Source organism: Panthera pardus, unplaced genomic scaffold (genome assembly GCF_024362965.1).
Source record: "Panthera pardus isolate Hobbes unplaced genomic scaffold, ASM2436296v1 HiC_scaffold_11, whole genome shotgun sequence".
Taxonomy (NCBI): Eukaryota; Metazoa; Chordata; class Mammalia; order Carnivora; family Felidae; genus Panthera; species Panthera pardus.
Window position 1 is genome coordinate 63,110,987 of NW_026526666.1, and position 14,950 is coordinate 63,125,936.

At 46.0% G+C, this 14,950-nt stretch overlaps 1 protein-coding gene across 2 annotated transcripts in view; it reads right to left on the reverse strand.

Moving 5' to 3' along the window:
• Window positions 1–4,987: 4,987 nt before the first annotated feature.
• TCEANC2 (transcription elongation factor A N-terminal and central domain containing 2) overlaps window positions 4,988–14,950 on the reverse strand; it is a 43,314-nt gene continuing 33,351 nt past the window's right edge. Inside the window, exon 5 of one of the 2 annotated variants that reach the window (XM_019449206.2) lies at window positions 4,988–13,862. In XM_019449206.2, coding sequence (XP_019304751.1) covers window positions 13,674–13,862 — 189 coding nt within the window. In that variant the 3' untranslated portion in view covers window positions 4,988–13,673. The remainder of the gene's footprint in view (window positions 13,863–14,950) is intronic. The other variant, XM_019449207.2, reaches the window with a different exon arrangement.

Here is a 14,950-nt window from a genome sequence, read left to right on the forward strand (position 1 = left end):
AGCAAGACAGTCATCTAGGGGTATTTAGGATTGGAATGTTTGAGGTCTTGACTATTGGTCAATAACCTCAGAGGTTTCAGACAGGTCATAATCTGTCATTTTACTGAGGCCCAAACTTGAATTATTTTTTTTAATTAAAAAATATTTTATTATTTTTGAGAGAGAGAGAGAGAGACAGAGAGTGAGCAGGGGAGAGGCAGAGAGAGAGGGACACACAAATCTGAAGCAGGCTCCAGGCTCCGAGCTGTCAGCACAGAGCCCGACGCAGGGCTCGAATTCACAAACCACGAGACCATGACCTGAGCCAAAGTCGGATGCTTAACTGACTGAGCCACCCAGGACCCCCCTGCAAATTTGAATTCTCGAAGACCGGTATGTGGAGGAAAAGCCTGCCTGGCCTACACTTCTTAGCTCAACTTACTGGTTTTTCCTCCCCAGAAGAGGCAGGGTGATCCGGGGAGAGAATGCACGTGGGGTTAGAGGCAGTCCATCCGGGGAGAAATCCCAGTTCTGCCACCCAAAGCTGTGTAACCTTGAGGAAGCAGCCTCCTGTCTCTGAACCTTGGTGTCCTGATTTGTAATACAAGTATATTCATATCTACCTCAAAGGGCTGTTGAGGACTAGTGAGATCACAGTCATTCACGGACCCTGCAGGATACCCAAGGAACAGGTCACAGTGGGCTCTGGGAGGGGAAATGGGAGACAGGAGTCTTCACATAATACTCCATAAATGTTAGCTTTTATTGTTATTATATATATTGTTATAAATCAGTTTTTAAGAATCCGTTTATTTGTGGAAAATAACACCCCCCACCCCCGCCAAAGCTAAATGCTCCTTCATGGAGCTAAAGAGGAAGAGGCTAAAGCAAGTGATGCTTCTGAGTCAGAATGTAGGCGTTTCATGGGGCAGACACCTGCCTTTGACTGGGCTCCTTGCTGAGTCAGGTGAGGCTGATGCCTGGGCACCTGGAAGAGCAGGGCAGCTTTGCTGAGAGAAAGGCTCGTCCGCCCACGAAGGGCCTCAAATGCCTGTCAAACAGTCCACAGCCCTGGGCTTGGCACCTGTCCTTGTTACTTGCTGGCTGAGTAACTGTGGGCAAGTCACTGAACCTCTCTGAGCCATCAGATTTTCATTCAACAAATGAGGACAGAGTTACTCTTCTGCCTTGTAAGGCTGCTGAGAGGCTCTGACAGAGTCAGGTGGCAGCTACCTTCATCACATCTTCATTATTACAAGGCCTTTGGGCTTCCTTGGGGACAACGCAGACCAGAACAAGGCTTTTCACCGCTGTGGTGAGGTTGGATTCTAGGGGTTAGAGAGGTCACTTCAGAGGCCGGTGTGGGGCAGGGACTGAGAAGGATTGTGTGTGCGACCCTCCGCACTCCCACCCCATCTGACCTCTCTGGACAACACCTTTAGCCGGGAATCGAACGACCCCAACAAAGGGCTGATTCTGGATTGCGGCAGGGAAACAAAATCTGAATGTAACTAACAGAGCTTTACCTTATCCATTTGCCAGGGATGGTATTTATGCTAATCCTATTCCAAGCGAAAGCAACTCAGACTAATAACAGCCGCGCCTCGGTTCTGGGTTCCCCACCATCTGTCCGTCCGCCCGCTCTGGGTTAGGTTTTCCCATGGAGCGCAAACAGGGCCGCTCAGTGGTGTGGGCGCTCATGGGCCAGCTTGAAGGTGTGCAGGGGGAGACACTCATTCAGGACGTATGTATGGAGCCCTGCCAGGCACTGGAGACCCAGAGGAGGGACAGACAAAGTCACCGCACCCATGAAGCATGTGCTCTGGTGGGACAGGCAAAGGAATAAATGAGTAAAGAAGTGGAGATGGGGTTAAACCCTAAGAAGAAAAAAAGCATCGATGTGTCAGAAAATGACTTGGGGGTGAGGGCCTAATTAGAGAGGTGGCCAGGGAAGTACCTGTCTGAGGAGGTGAGATCTGCACGACAAGGAGTCACCACTGGAAGGTCAGAGTGCATGAGGCAGAGGGAGCAGTGGGGCAGACACCCCAACAAAGGGCCACGGTTTATGAGTGTGACGGACAGAAGGCCGGAGTGGCTGCAGCCGGGGGTAGGAGACAAGATGGAGACAGTGCCAGAGGTCAGGCCACCGGGGACCTTGTAGGTCACCGTAAGGGCTTTGTGTGATGGGAGCCACTGGAGGGCTTTGCACGGAGTGACCTGACCTGCAGTCTGTTTTAGATGTTCACTCTGGCTGCTGGGCGGAGAACCGATTACAGGAGGGCCAAGAGGGCCCCCAAGGAGACAAGGTCAGAGGCTCTGGCACTAGGGGTGGGGAAAAGAATAGGATTGAGGTTACGTTTTGGAGGTAACAGTGAGAAAAAGATACGGAGGGTAGAGTACCTAGCACATTCTCTAACATGCAGCGGAAGCTCACTATGTGATGGCTGGAGCTTAGATTAGTTGATACTCTGCCACACAGCCTTTCCAAAATAATACCTTTGAAAAATCCTGGTATTTGATCAGCTCAAGTACTGGCCCAGAGGCCCCCACGACAATGCTACCGCGTTTTCCCTTGTGGGCTGTCCTCAAATCATGTCCCCAGTGGCCACGTGGGCTGCTTACCTCTGAAATGAACCTCCCATGGGCCATGCATTTTCTGGCTCTGAAGCAATCCAACCCTTAGTGCTTCCTCAGGGAGCTCTGCTCTCTGCATCAGGCAGGAGAGGATGAGACTCTTGCATGTATAGAGAAACTGCAGAACCATGAGAGACTCATGAAAATCATGAGGGAGGGCTTGGCCCCTATCCTGCACGGTGAGAACCTAAACAGGACTCAGGCACCGGGTCTCACCCGGGCTTCTAATTCCCTCATTTCAGTGTGTGCGTGTGTTGAGTTCCTGCTCTGTATGAGACTCTGCTGGGGACACAGAAATGAATGAGACACAGTCCCTGTCCCAAAGCTCACCGTCAGGGTGGAGGAGGAAACGAACAAGTGCCTCGTGATGTGCCACAGGAGCTCAATATTTGTTGATTAACAGTTACCTGAGTAGTAGGTCCCTGATCCAGGACCTCTGCTTTTACTTAGGTAATTTCCTCATCTCAAAATATCAAAAATTCCCCAAGTAGAAATTTCCAGCCCAGAATTCAGGCCTTCACAGACTGTCCCCCACCTCAGTCTCCACTCTCACTTCAGGCCATTCGTCCTCTGTCTGCACTTTGGCTCTAGCCATATCATGCATATTATGGTTCCCTGTCCTTTGACATTTCTCTGGCTTGCATGTACCTTTCCTTGTGCTGGAGCACCACTTCTCCCATTCCCTGCCTGGTAAACTCCTATATAACTGTCCCTGGCCGGCTCCCAAATTAGCATCTTTGCAAAGCCTTTTTCATTCTCTCCAGACCAACCCCCTCCACAGGCACACCTAGCCCCTCCCTCCATAATGCTCCCACAGTCCCCAACCCATTCCTCTAGATGACAGATTGCTATGGATTGATGACCTGGTTCCATTGGAAGATGGGCTAGGACACAAAGCCCCTATCCGGCTCATCTCATCTCAGGGCCTGCCACAGAGGAGGGAGATATTCAGTAAGCGTTTTCGTTCATGAGGGTGATAAGGACATCAGTGTGGTCATAGCAGAGATAGATGAGAGGCACAAGAATGAAGCCAGAGGTCAGGAGACATCTGTAGGACAGGGCTCCCAGTGCCAGGCCTCAGGGTTGACTTCAGCCACTGGAGAAAAAGCTGAGGGAGAATAGGAAAGCCAGATCCCACTCAGAGGTGAATGAGTAGGGCAGGAGAACTATTTGGGGTTGTGATAGGGGATGTAAATATTGATTATGTTTACGTCATGTTCTCAAGGGCTATTAGCTCTGGGCTCATCTTCCAACATAAATAAGAGAAGATAACACTCGCCATTAAGGACTTAATGTCTATTAGTAGGCAACAAAATACCTGTAATACAAACATCATCCCCTTCTTCACCTCGAGACCATTTCATGACACATTCTCTTATTCAGATGGGGTACTGAGAGCTGCAGAGTTGAAATAGCGTGTCTAAAGCTGCTAGTTGAATAGTAATGAGCCAATGATTATCCTCCTCAAAGGCAGTCTTGAAGAGCTGTGGAGGTAAAAGTCTTGCCAATCACAGAATTTGTGTCTCACACAGCATGGTTGCTTGTGTTTTCTGCATTAAAAACATCACAATACGTGAATTTATATTCATTGTGAAAAACAATCCAATTGGATTACAGCTGAAAGTATGAAACAAATATGTGAGTCCATACTGATAGCTAGCTAGCTAGCCAGACAGACAGGGGAGAATGGACAGATCTTCCTTGGGGCAGAATTCCAAATAATACAAGTAGATACTCCACCCAGGAGAAAGGAGTTTAATCACCACCGCCTTTGAGGAAGGTCTGGACTTAGTGACTTGCCTTCAAAGAACAGAGTAGGGAAAGGGAAAAATCGTAACATTTACAGTGGAGAGACAGGGCAGACACTACCTTAACCAAGCAACAAATGTGAACATTCCCAGGGATAAGGTATATGGATGTCCTATACCCCTGGATGTGCTGTGACAAAGACAGCTCACCTCTGTGGTATTCTTCCCCAAAACCCATCACCCCAGTTCAGTCAGGAGGCCTTCTTCAGACAAACCCAAACTTAGAAACATTCTACAAAATGCCTGGCCAGCACTACTTAAGACGGTCATAGTCATAGGAAACAAGGAAAGACTGAGAAACTGGTCAGAGAGCAGAGAAGACTGGAGAGGCATAATGACGAAATGCAGTTCAATCCCAGCATGAATCCGGAACAGAAAAAGGACACTAGTGGAAACACTGGTGAAGGCCGAATGAAGTCTGGAGTTTAGTTCATAGTCGTGTGCCAATCGTGGATTTTTAATTTTGACAAATGCGCCACGCTGATGTACAATGTTAACGACAGGGGAAACTGGGTGAGGGGCAAATGGGAGCTCCTTGTATCATCTTTGCAACTTTTTTGTGAGTCTAAAATTATCCACAAATAAAAAGTTTATTGTAAAAAATCAGGTAAGGAGAGAGTGAGTCCCTCCATCGCTCCACGCAAAGCCTCATTCTAAATTGGGTACACATGTGTATACATCTTCTTCTTCAATATGTTTGTGGAGTGTTTCCCCTTCACCGAAGCGGTTCATACCAAAGTGGTACCTTCCCTTTTTCACTAAACCATATATGTATCAGTGGCATCTCCGCGGCAGTAACAGATTTTCAGTACAGATCTACGCCGTCCAATACAGTAGCACTAGCCACACATGGCTACTGAACACTTGAAAATGTGGTTGGCCCAAATTGAGATGGGCTGTTAAATGTAAAATACACATCAGACTGCAAAAACTCAGTACAAAAAAAGAACGTAAAATATCTCATAAATAATTTTTATGTTAATTACATGTTAAAGTGATAATATCTTCGGTGTAGAGAGCTCAAATATATGTCTCCTTTTTAAAAATGTTTATTTATTCTCGAGACAGAGAGAAAGAGAGAGAGACACACACAGAATGCAAGGAGGGGAGGGGCGGAGAGAGAAGGAGATACAGAATCCAAAGCAGGCTCTAGGCTCTGAGCTGTCAGCACAGAGCCCAACATGGAGCTTGAACTCAAAAAACCACGAGATCATGACCTGAGCCGAAGTCAGACATTCAACTGACTGAGCCACAAAGGTGCCCCTCAAATATATTCTTAATTTCATCTGTTTCTCTCTACAGCTTTCATTGTGGCTCCTGGAAAATTCAAAATTACGTATGTGGCTGGCTCATGTTATATTTCTATTGGACAGTGCTGCTTTATAGATCTAAACTCATTCTTTTTATATGCTGCATACTATTCCAAAATCTATAAATACCACAATTTATGTAACCTTTCTTTTTTTAGTGTAAGATTACTTCTAAAATTTTACTACAGACCATGCTGCCATTAAATTTTTGTAATGCCTACTTGGTACACTTGTAAAAATATTTCTTTAGAGTAGGGGTTGGTGAACTAAGGCTGTGGACCGAATGCCACCTACCACATGCCTTTGGAAAGTTTTTTGGAATACAGCCACACTCATTCATTTATGTATTATTTATGGCTGCTTTTGTACTATAACACCAGAGGTGAGTAGTTGTGAGAGATCATATGGCCTGCAAACCAGACTTTTTCTGTCCCTTTTTAGAAAATTCTGCCGACACCCGATTTAAGAGTTGTTACCAGCAATTAGAAGAGCTATGTTGCAGGTCCGTTCCCTGGAAGGTAGACCGTGAGATGGAGATTAGCGTACAGGAAGTTTGTTAGGGACTGTGTGACTTTATGATTTGGTGGATTTGATAGAACCCAGCTTATGATGAACAGCTTTGGCTGCATGGTCAAATACCATGGATTCTGCTAGATCATATGGTTCACAAGTAGCATGGCTACTTGTATTTGTTTAATGCTTCTTCTGTGGTATACATTCTCTGGTGGGTGTTAACATGGAATACAATGAACTTCACACTTGATGTCCACTCTCGTAGGTCCATCCACGTGCCTCTACCCCAGACCTCTTTGTCCCTGATTTTTCAATCTTATCCTTCCAGACCTCTGACCAACCAGCCAAGCCATTCACCACTGCCCACTAGATCCACGTGTCTTCTAACGATGGGCCCTCTGTCTCTCCACAAAAGGTGGATGACTGGGTGTACTATTCAGAGCTTGTCCGCTGGAAGAATTTCCTCCTCTACTGTCTTTCAAGGACACTGCAGTGGGGCCTGCAGTATAGCAACAGTCTATTTTTGGCTTACTCACACATACTGAGCTGACCCACCCATGAACAAAGCTTGGCTTTTTTTCTCCTCCTGCTGGATATAAGGAGCTCCTCAGGCAGCCATAGGTGACCTCAGGGAGAGGCACTGGTGCAAAGATGGTGGATGACATAAATGTCTGGGCCACCTGCTCATGCAGCTGTCTTGTGCCCTTCGGCCCTGTTGTGCCAAATCCCAGTTGTACCATGTCTATCCTGATGAATTGGGCCTTGTGTGACCCTATGATTTGGTGGATCTGACAGAATCTACCTTACGATGAACAGCTTTAGTTCCATGGTCAACTTGATGTTCTGCAGTCAGATGATCTGTTTGGTTTCCACCAGAACGCTCAGCAAACCAGAAGCTATTTTTTGAAAAGTGTGTTATTCCTGGCTACAGATGGCATGGCCCTGCTCCAGAACCCCAAGGGTCTATATTGTCTCCTACTCAGCCTTGTCACGAACTCCATACGTACCTTTTCCCACTACATATACCTCAAATACCATGGTTTCTGCCAGATTATATGGCTACTTGTATAGTCTGGTTCTGCTGCTGAGCCCTTTCCCATTCTGGGCCAGCATCAAAACTGGCAGCCTTCTGTGTCATCTGATATGGGGTGGAGCAGTATTCCCAGGTGGGAAATGCACTGCCTCCAAAACCCAAGGGGGCCCACCTGACATTGAGCTTCCTTCTTCATGCGGGGTGGAGGTGGGAGGTGCAATCACCATTATCTTTCACTTTGGAAGATATGTCCCTGGCATATCCCAGACTACTGGTCCCTAAAAATTTCACTGAGATGTCTATCAGGCCTCTGAATCTTCATAGCGTGTTCTTCCGCTCTCTGCAATGCATGTGTCTCATCAAGGCTTCCAGTACACTTTCTCATTGCTCATCTGGTCCAAGTTGATGTTCTGCAAGGTATCTAGGCAGTATAGGTCTTCTCAGACTAGGTCGTGAGAGGGCAGGAAGCTTAACAGCCCTGGGGCAAGATGGTAATTGTGTACTTTTGTCTGTTCCAAGGGAATATGAACTCTGATCTTTGCTTCTGATGGGGAAGGAGATGAAACACACTCACTAGGTCCACAGCTTTATACCGTGGACCTGAGAACATGCGAACGTGCGCTAGGACAGACGCCACATCTGGCACAGCACCGCAAGCAGAACCAGCACTTGGTTGATTTTGCCGTAATCCACAGTCATCCTCCAGGAACCACTTGATTTGTGCAGGGGCCAGATCAGTGAATGGAATGAAGACGATGAGAATCACTGCCCCTGCATCCTTTACGTCCTCAAGGATGGCATTGATCTTTGCCATTCCCCTTTTATTAGTAAGGTTGAGCATCTTCTAATATGTTTATTGGCTTATTTCCTTTCCTTTGAATTCCCAGAATTCACAATCATTTGTCTTTTTTTAATGGTTTATCTGTTTCTTTCATTAGACTGTGGGGCCAGAGACTATGTCTCATTTATCCCTGTGCCCCCCGGACCTGGCTCGTAAGAGCTCAATACATACACACTGAGTGAGTGATCTTAACAAGATGAACAAGTAGCATTTGACTGGACATCCTGGTATTCTTGGGATCTTGAGACTAAGCTCCTTTGCTTTTGGGTAAGCCTATCCCTGACAGCAATTTTATTATTTTGGTTGACTTAAAAGAAAATACAATGTTATCCAATCAAACCATCTCTCTTTTGAAACGAAGGCAGTGTCACTGACCTAATCAAAGCTCCCAAAGCCTTGTTTTCTGGATGGACTCCCTTTGATAGCAGTAATGGGCAGTAACAAGCCGAGCCCCCGCCCCATTTGCCTGTGATAAACGCATCCAAAACACATTACAAATCTCAGAGTGAGGCTCTGAGGCCTGAGGCTGCAGCAAAAGAAAACCAAGGTTGACATGCACAAGTTTAAGAACCTGATATTCTATAAATGAAAAAAGGCCAGCTGCCTGTTCCTTCACCACTGAACAAAGTAAATGCATTATCTCAGCCTCCTGCCATTTTTCAAACCTGGGACTCTCTAATGATATCTGTTTGGTCAACTCTAAACTTCATTTGTCAAAAAAAAAAAAAAAAAATCTCTCATTTACTGAATCTCAAGCGTGTCTTTCCTTTGTCTTAAGCTTTTGGGTTAACAATTTTTTTTTTCTTAAATACGTTTTTACGTAGGAACATTTTGATCTTTGTAGAACACACACCTTACTAGGTCCCTCACTTCCTCAAACACATCTCATGGCCTCCCATTATTTGAAGGTCAAAGTCCAACTCCTGCATAATGTCTCCACGGCCCTGGCCACTTTTTTTTTTTTGGCCCCATTTCTGCCCACCATTCCAAGAGCCTTATGCTTCCAACACACATTTGCCTCTAGTGAAACAAGCCTTTACACCTGTGCCTCTGAGCACACGCTGCTCCCTCTGCTAAGAACTCCTACCTCTACTTCAAGATTTGGTTCAAACATCAATGCTCTGTGAAGACTTTCTTTCCTTAGAATGGTGTGAATCATTCCTTTTCCCACCTTCTCAACATTTTAACTAAATATCTACAGTAAATACCTATTATCTTATACTATAATTATTTACCTATGTAAATATATGTATAATTATTGTGTGTGTATATATATACATGTATAGATATATGTATAATTATTTACCTATGTGTCTGTGTCGCCACCAGACTAAGAGCTCCCCAAAGGTAGAAATTATATCTCATTTATTGCGGTTTCCCCAGTGCCAGTCCAGTCATGGGCACACAGTAGATGGGCAACATCTGTTCATTGAGCAAATGAATGAAAAGACCCAGTCCCTACCCAAGGGCCCAGGACCTCCGATTCAACCACCAAAAAAGGACCAATAAACTAGTGGAGCAGACTCTAATGGTACTTAATTTCCTAATTTCCTACAGCAAGTAAATACAGAAGACATATTCATGCGTAGACTTACAGGTAACTTAGAGTCCTAGGGACCTCTCTCACCCCTTTTCAGGAGCTGTCCCTTTCACTTGTAACAGGCTGGAGCTCAGAGGTGCTTCTCTGTGGGTGGACAAGAGTACGTGGGCGTCTGTGAGCCTCCTTCCCTTTGGCAAGCACTCAGAATAGCTCCATTACCATGCATGGAAATTCTGCACATGCATCAAGGAGAAAACAGCCACAAATAACACAGCCTGCCTTCCAAATCTCCAAAGCACATCTCTGCAATCATTTCACTTTCTAACTATCACCACTGAAGCCTTTCAGCTAGACAGCAATTTGTTTTCAACTTACTCTGGGTTCCTAAGTTAGCGGAACTCTTTAGATGTTTATAAATGAAGCTTCCTCCTCCTGCCCAGCTCTCCCTGCTCTAGCTTCTCTTCCACACAGCCCGGTAATAAGAAACTAACTAGTTCCTGCTTGCAATCAGTCCAAACCTCTTCATTTTGTGCTCAAGACCCTTCAGATTTGTCCTGGTCCTTGCCCTCCCATCCGGCCTCATCCCCAGGTACTCTCCTGCATGTGTTCTCTACTCCAGCTATACCAATCACCCCCTAGGGATCACAGTTCCAGGGCTTTCCATACTCTGCTTTCTCTGCCAGGCATACACCTCAACCACCCAATTACCTACTTCTGCCCTTTCAGACCGCACACAGGTTGTCACCTCCCCCAGGAAGCATTCCCTGATTGGATTAGATGACTTTCCTGTATGCCTACAACTGGCCATTCAATTATTCAATAAACAATTATGGAGACAAAGTTTGTGCCAGCCTCTGTTCTAGGTGCTGGAGGTATAGTAGGAACAAAAACAAAGACTCTTGCTATCAAGAAGCTTAAATTCTTGGGGCGTCTGGGTGGCTCAGTCAGTTGAGCACCTGACTTTGGCTCAGGTCATCTCACGGTTTGTGGGTTCAAGTCCCACATCGGGCTGTGTCGGCACAGAGCCCGCTTAAGATCCTCTGACTCCCACTCTCTCTTCCCCTCCCCTGCTCATGCTCTCTGTCTCAAATATAAATAAACATTAAAAAAATTAAAAAAAAAAAAGCTTAAATTCTTATAGGAGGTGAGGTGATAGGCAATAAAGAAATAATAAACTGTATCAAGGAAGGGGATGAATACTCTGAACAAAAATAAAGCAAGGTAGAGTATTAAAAAATGATTGGGAGAGAGTGCTGTTTTGTTTAGGGGAGTCAGTGAAGGCCTTTCTGATAAGGCAAACAGAGACCCAAATCAAGTGAAAATAGGAACATGCAAGTATCTATAAAAAGAGCATTGTAATCAGCGTAAGAGTTTAAGTGCAAAGGCCCTGAGGTAGGAACATGTCTGGTGTGTGTGTTCAGAACAGCAAGGGAGCCAGTAGGACCACACAGGTGTAAGAAAGGGAGAGAATGTTACGAAGTGAGGTCAAAGAGGCGGCCAGGATCCACATCACGTTGGGCCTGGGAGGACATTGGAAGGGCTTGGAATTTTGCTCTGAGAGGGAAGCCACTAGGTTTTGAGCAGAGTAAATACATGATTTGTTTTACATTTTTAAAGGTTCACTCTACCTACCCTAGCGGATAATAGATTCTAAGGGGAACAAAGGTGGAGGTAGACAGGGCATAGGCACCTGGATATCCATTAATTCCACAAGTACGTATTGGGTATTTCTATGGGACAAGCACTGTTCTAAGGATTGAAGATACCCAGAGGAGTAAGACAGGACTTCTGACTTCTGGCAGGACTTCTGAAGGAGGTTCCAATCGAGTGGGGATACAATCAGAAGCATAACCAGAGAACATGTGAGTATGTATATAGAACAGGGTATTACAGAAGGGGCAGGGGAGGGAATTAGATAGAGAGTAGCATTCCAGAGAGAGAAAACGCTCATGTGTGAAAATGCTCCAAGGGGGAGTGACACAGTGGGATTTTCAGTTTTGATATGTCACTTTGTTTCTAGCACAGAGAGGCCAATTTGAAGAGGTTAAGACTGGAGGCAGAGGGATCAGTTAGCGGGGCATGTGATCACCTGGGAAAGAGAGGATAAAGTCCTGAAGTTGTGCTAAATATGGAGGAGAGACAAGAGACTGTAAACCTAGGTGAGAAGTAAAACCATCAGGATTTGGTTGGGTGGGTGGGGGGGTGGAGGGGGTGAGGGGATGCAGAGCTTAGGCTGACCCCCAGGCTCCTGGCTAACGTGCCAGTATTGCCACGTACAAGAAGACATGTTACCTCTGAGATGCGCATCTAGGAGATTCTGTCTGAAGCTCAGGGGTCTGAAGACACAAACTGGAGAGTCATCGGCATATACGAAATGCCTAAGGGCATGCGTGGACGAAATCAACCAGGAAGACCATCTATATCAAGTAGACTTCAGTTTTGGATCTTGAACCTGCCATTCACCATCTGTGTGCAACCCCGAGTAAGTTACCAGCCCTTCTGAGCCTCACTTTCCTCATCTTTAATCAGGTATTAGTTTATTAGTTTTACTTTTTTATTTGGTTTGTTAGGAGTTTTTTAAATGTCTACCACAGTCCCGAGCCCGTGGTTAAGTGCTCGATTATTATTCTAGCTCCAACAGTTATTAGCAGTGGGGAACCGAGCAAGACACTTCTGCCTGGTGAGCCTCAGGGTCTCATCTGCTGCTACTGCTCGGTCGGTCCCACAGTGCCCCGAGGAGTGGTGCTCAGTAAATAAGTGCTAAATAAATGAAGAAATCTAAAAAACTGAAACAATATTTACTAACGCAACAATGAGAAGGTTAAACAGGATTTTTAAGACACTACATAAACATCAATGTAAATGCTAACAAATTAGCTTAGGAATGGTCTCTAGCACTTAGAAGGTAGACGTTAGGCCCCTCTCTTTTCTCCTTGCTTTTGAACGTAGCCCCTCTTTTTAAACGGTTTAATCTCTTCCTTTCTATTGGCTCCTTCTCTTCAGATTATAAACATGCTCTCATCTGCCCTAACCTAAAAAGCTTTCCTTGGGTATTGCTATCTCCCTCAAATTCTCATCCAGTCATTCTTTATTTTCACCAACTGTCCCCTTTCTCAACCCCAAATACTTTTCAATGAACGGGCCATACCTTTTGTTTTAGGCAAAAAAAAAAAAAAAAAAAAAAAAAAAAAAGTCCCAGTTTATTATGACTTTAAAAGAGCAAATCTCATTTATGTAATTGTTCAAGCAGGCCTGTACAGAGGCATTTCATTTCAGAATATAGATGTGTTTTTTTCTACTGTGGTAATTCATTTCAAGAGAAATTTCATTATGTATCTTCTACGGAGCCCTAAACCAAGAGCCAGCGTATTCAAATAAACCCCAAGGTAGGGGGACGCTTCAGGCCAGTTCCTCATTAGAAGCCTCAGCATGGGGGCTCTGGAGACCAATGCAGAAGGTCTTCCAGGGAGAGCTGAAATGTTCAGATAAGTGAGTTCTGGAAAGAAGGGGTAGTTGGCTGGCTCCAGCAGGCTCACCCCCGGGGTAGAGCAAAGAGAACAGACAGGGGAGTTCTGAGAGGCACCAGAGCTATCTAAACTCAGGGGGATGGAACTGAGTGTGCAGCCACAGTAATTGAGTTTCAGTTACCTGCAGGGTGGCGAAATAAAGTAGTAACTTCATCTGCCTGACATGGGGGAAGTTTAGAGGTGTCCTTGGCGCACTCACAGTGAAATCTGTCACCCTTTCACTGGGTTGGGTGATGGCAACCATACCGCGCTTCCTAGTGACAGCCAGCGCACGTCCCGTGAGGCAGCGCAAGTGCATACAGCTAATGAAGCATCTCCCGCAGGCCTGGCTCCCGGGGCTCTCCGCATCCTCTGTCTGAAGGAATGGCACCATGGGAAAATTTAGCACCACCAGCAGCAGCCATCACCCAAACTCAAAAGAGTCTTTGAATGGCAGAGAGAGGCCCATTTTGCTTTCTGCCCAGCCCAGCTTTGGAACCATCCTCGGGTCATTTTTTGTGGTTCTGTACAAACGTGCCGACTGGCAGCGAGCCGTTCTTCACCTGAGCCCGGATTTCAGCTCGGTGCTTTAATGTGAAGACCAGGGCTCTCACCGTCCGCCGGTATGGCCCATTAATGAGGCGGGAGCAGAGATGAAACGTTTCCCGCTCAATATTTTCAACCAGTAGGTGATCCATCTAAAAAACAGCAAAATTATCAAATTAGGGCCTTGCATTGCATAAGGATTAAAAGCAAGAGAGGCTGGAGCACTCTGCTCAGAGGCCTCCATTAATCAACTGAAATTCAAGGACATCTACTTCCTGTCACAAGAGAAACAGGAAGAGCAAATTAATTCCACCCTAGCAATTAAGGAACAAGGCCATGTGCTTTGTGACAGGGACCTCATTCACAACCCCTGCCGGGTGGTAATATTTGCCATTATAACAGGAAACTGGCCTGAACTAAGCAACGGGTACTGGGCCCTGTACTTTACCAACCAGGAAACGAAGACCAAGGATAATAAATCAGTATAACAGTTTATACTTTTTTTGGTTTGTTTTTTAAAGTGCCTTTTAACCCCTTACAACATTTTAGAAACACCGGGTCTGGGTCCTGATATGTGTGTAGAACAGTTTATAAATCACTTTTCACATTTAATGCTCACAACTCCTGTTACCTCATTTTACAGATGAGGAAATAGGTTCAAGGGTAAAGAAAGGTTCAAGGTCTCACAACTAAGAGGCAGAGCCGGCACTCTGACCTGGCACCCCTGACCCCAAAGTTCATGATCCTCTCCTTTCACCATACTAACTGCCCCCTTACTTTTGGAGAGACCAGTTGAGTTTGAAGGGACCTCCACGGGGCCAGCTAAGCAGAGTGGCCCTAGCGGATGGGACCTGCGGCAATTCTGGGGTGGTCCAGCTCAGGCCCAAGCCCTCCTGAAGTCACAGACCTAATCAAAGTAGGACAGGTCTGGGTCTTTGTCCACAGTCTGGATCCAGGCCAGACTGGGCTGCTGCTCAGAGACTCCCTCATTACCCTCCTTTCCAGGCCCACCTCCCACTACTCGCCTCGCCAGCCCTGACCGTGGCCCAGCCTGAGCAAGCCAAGGTGCTTTCACATCCCGCTGTGCCGCTGCCCAGGTACATGTTCCCTCAGCAAGGTCCACTTTTCCCAAGAAACATATTCCTATTTGCATGTGAAAACTCAGCTCAAAACCAAAAAGCAAAAAAGCAAATCCTAGCTCAAAGGACTGAAAGTTCTTCCTTGGGTGGCCACAATGTCC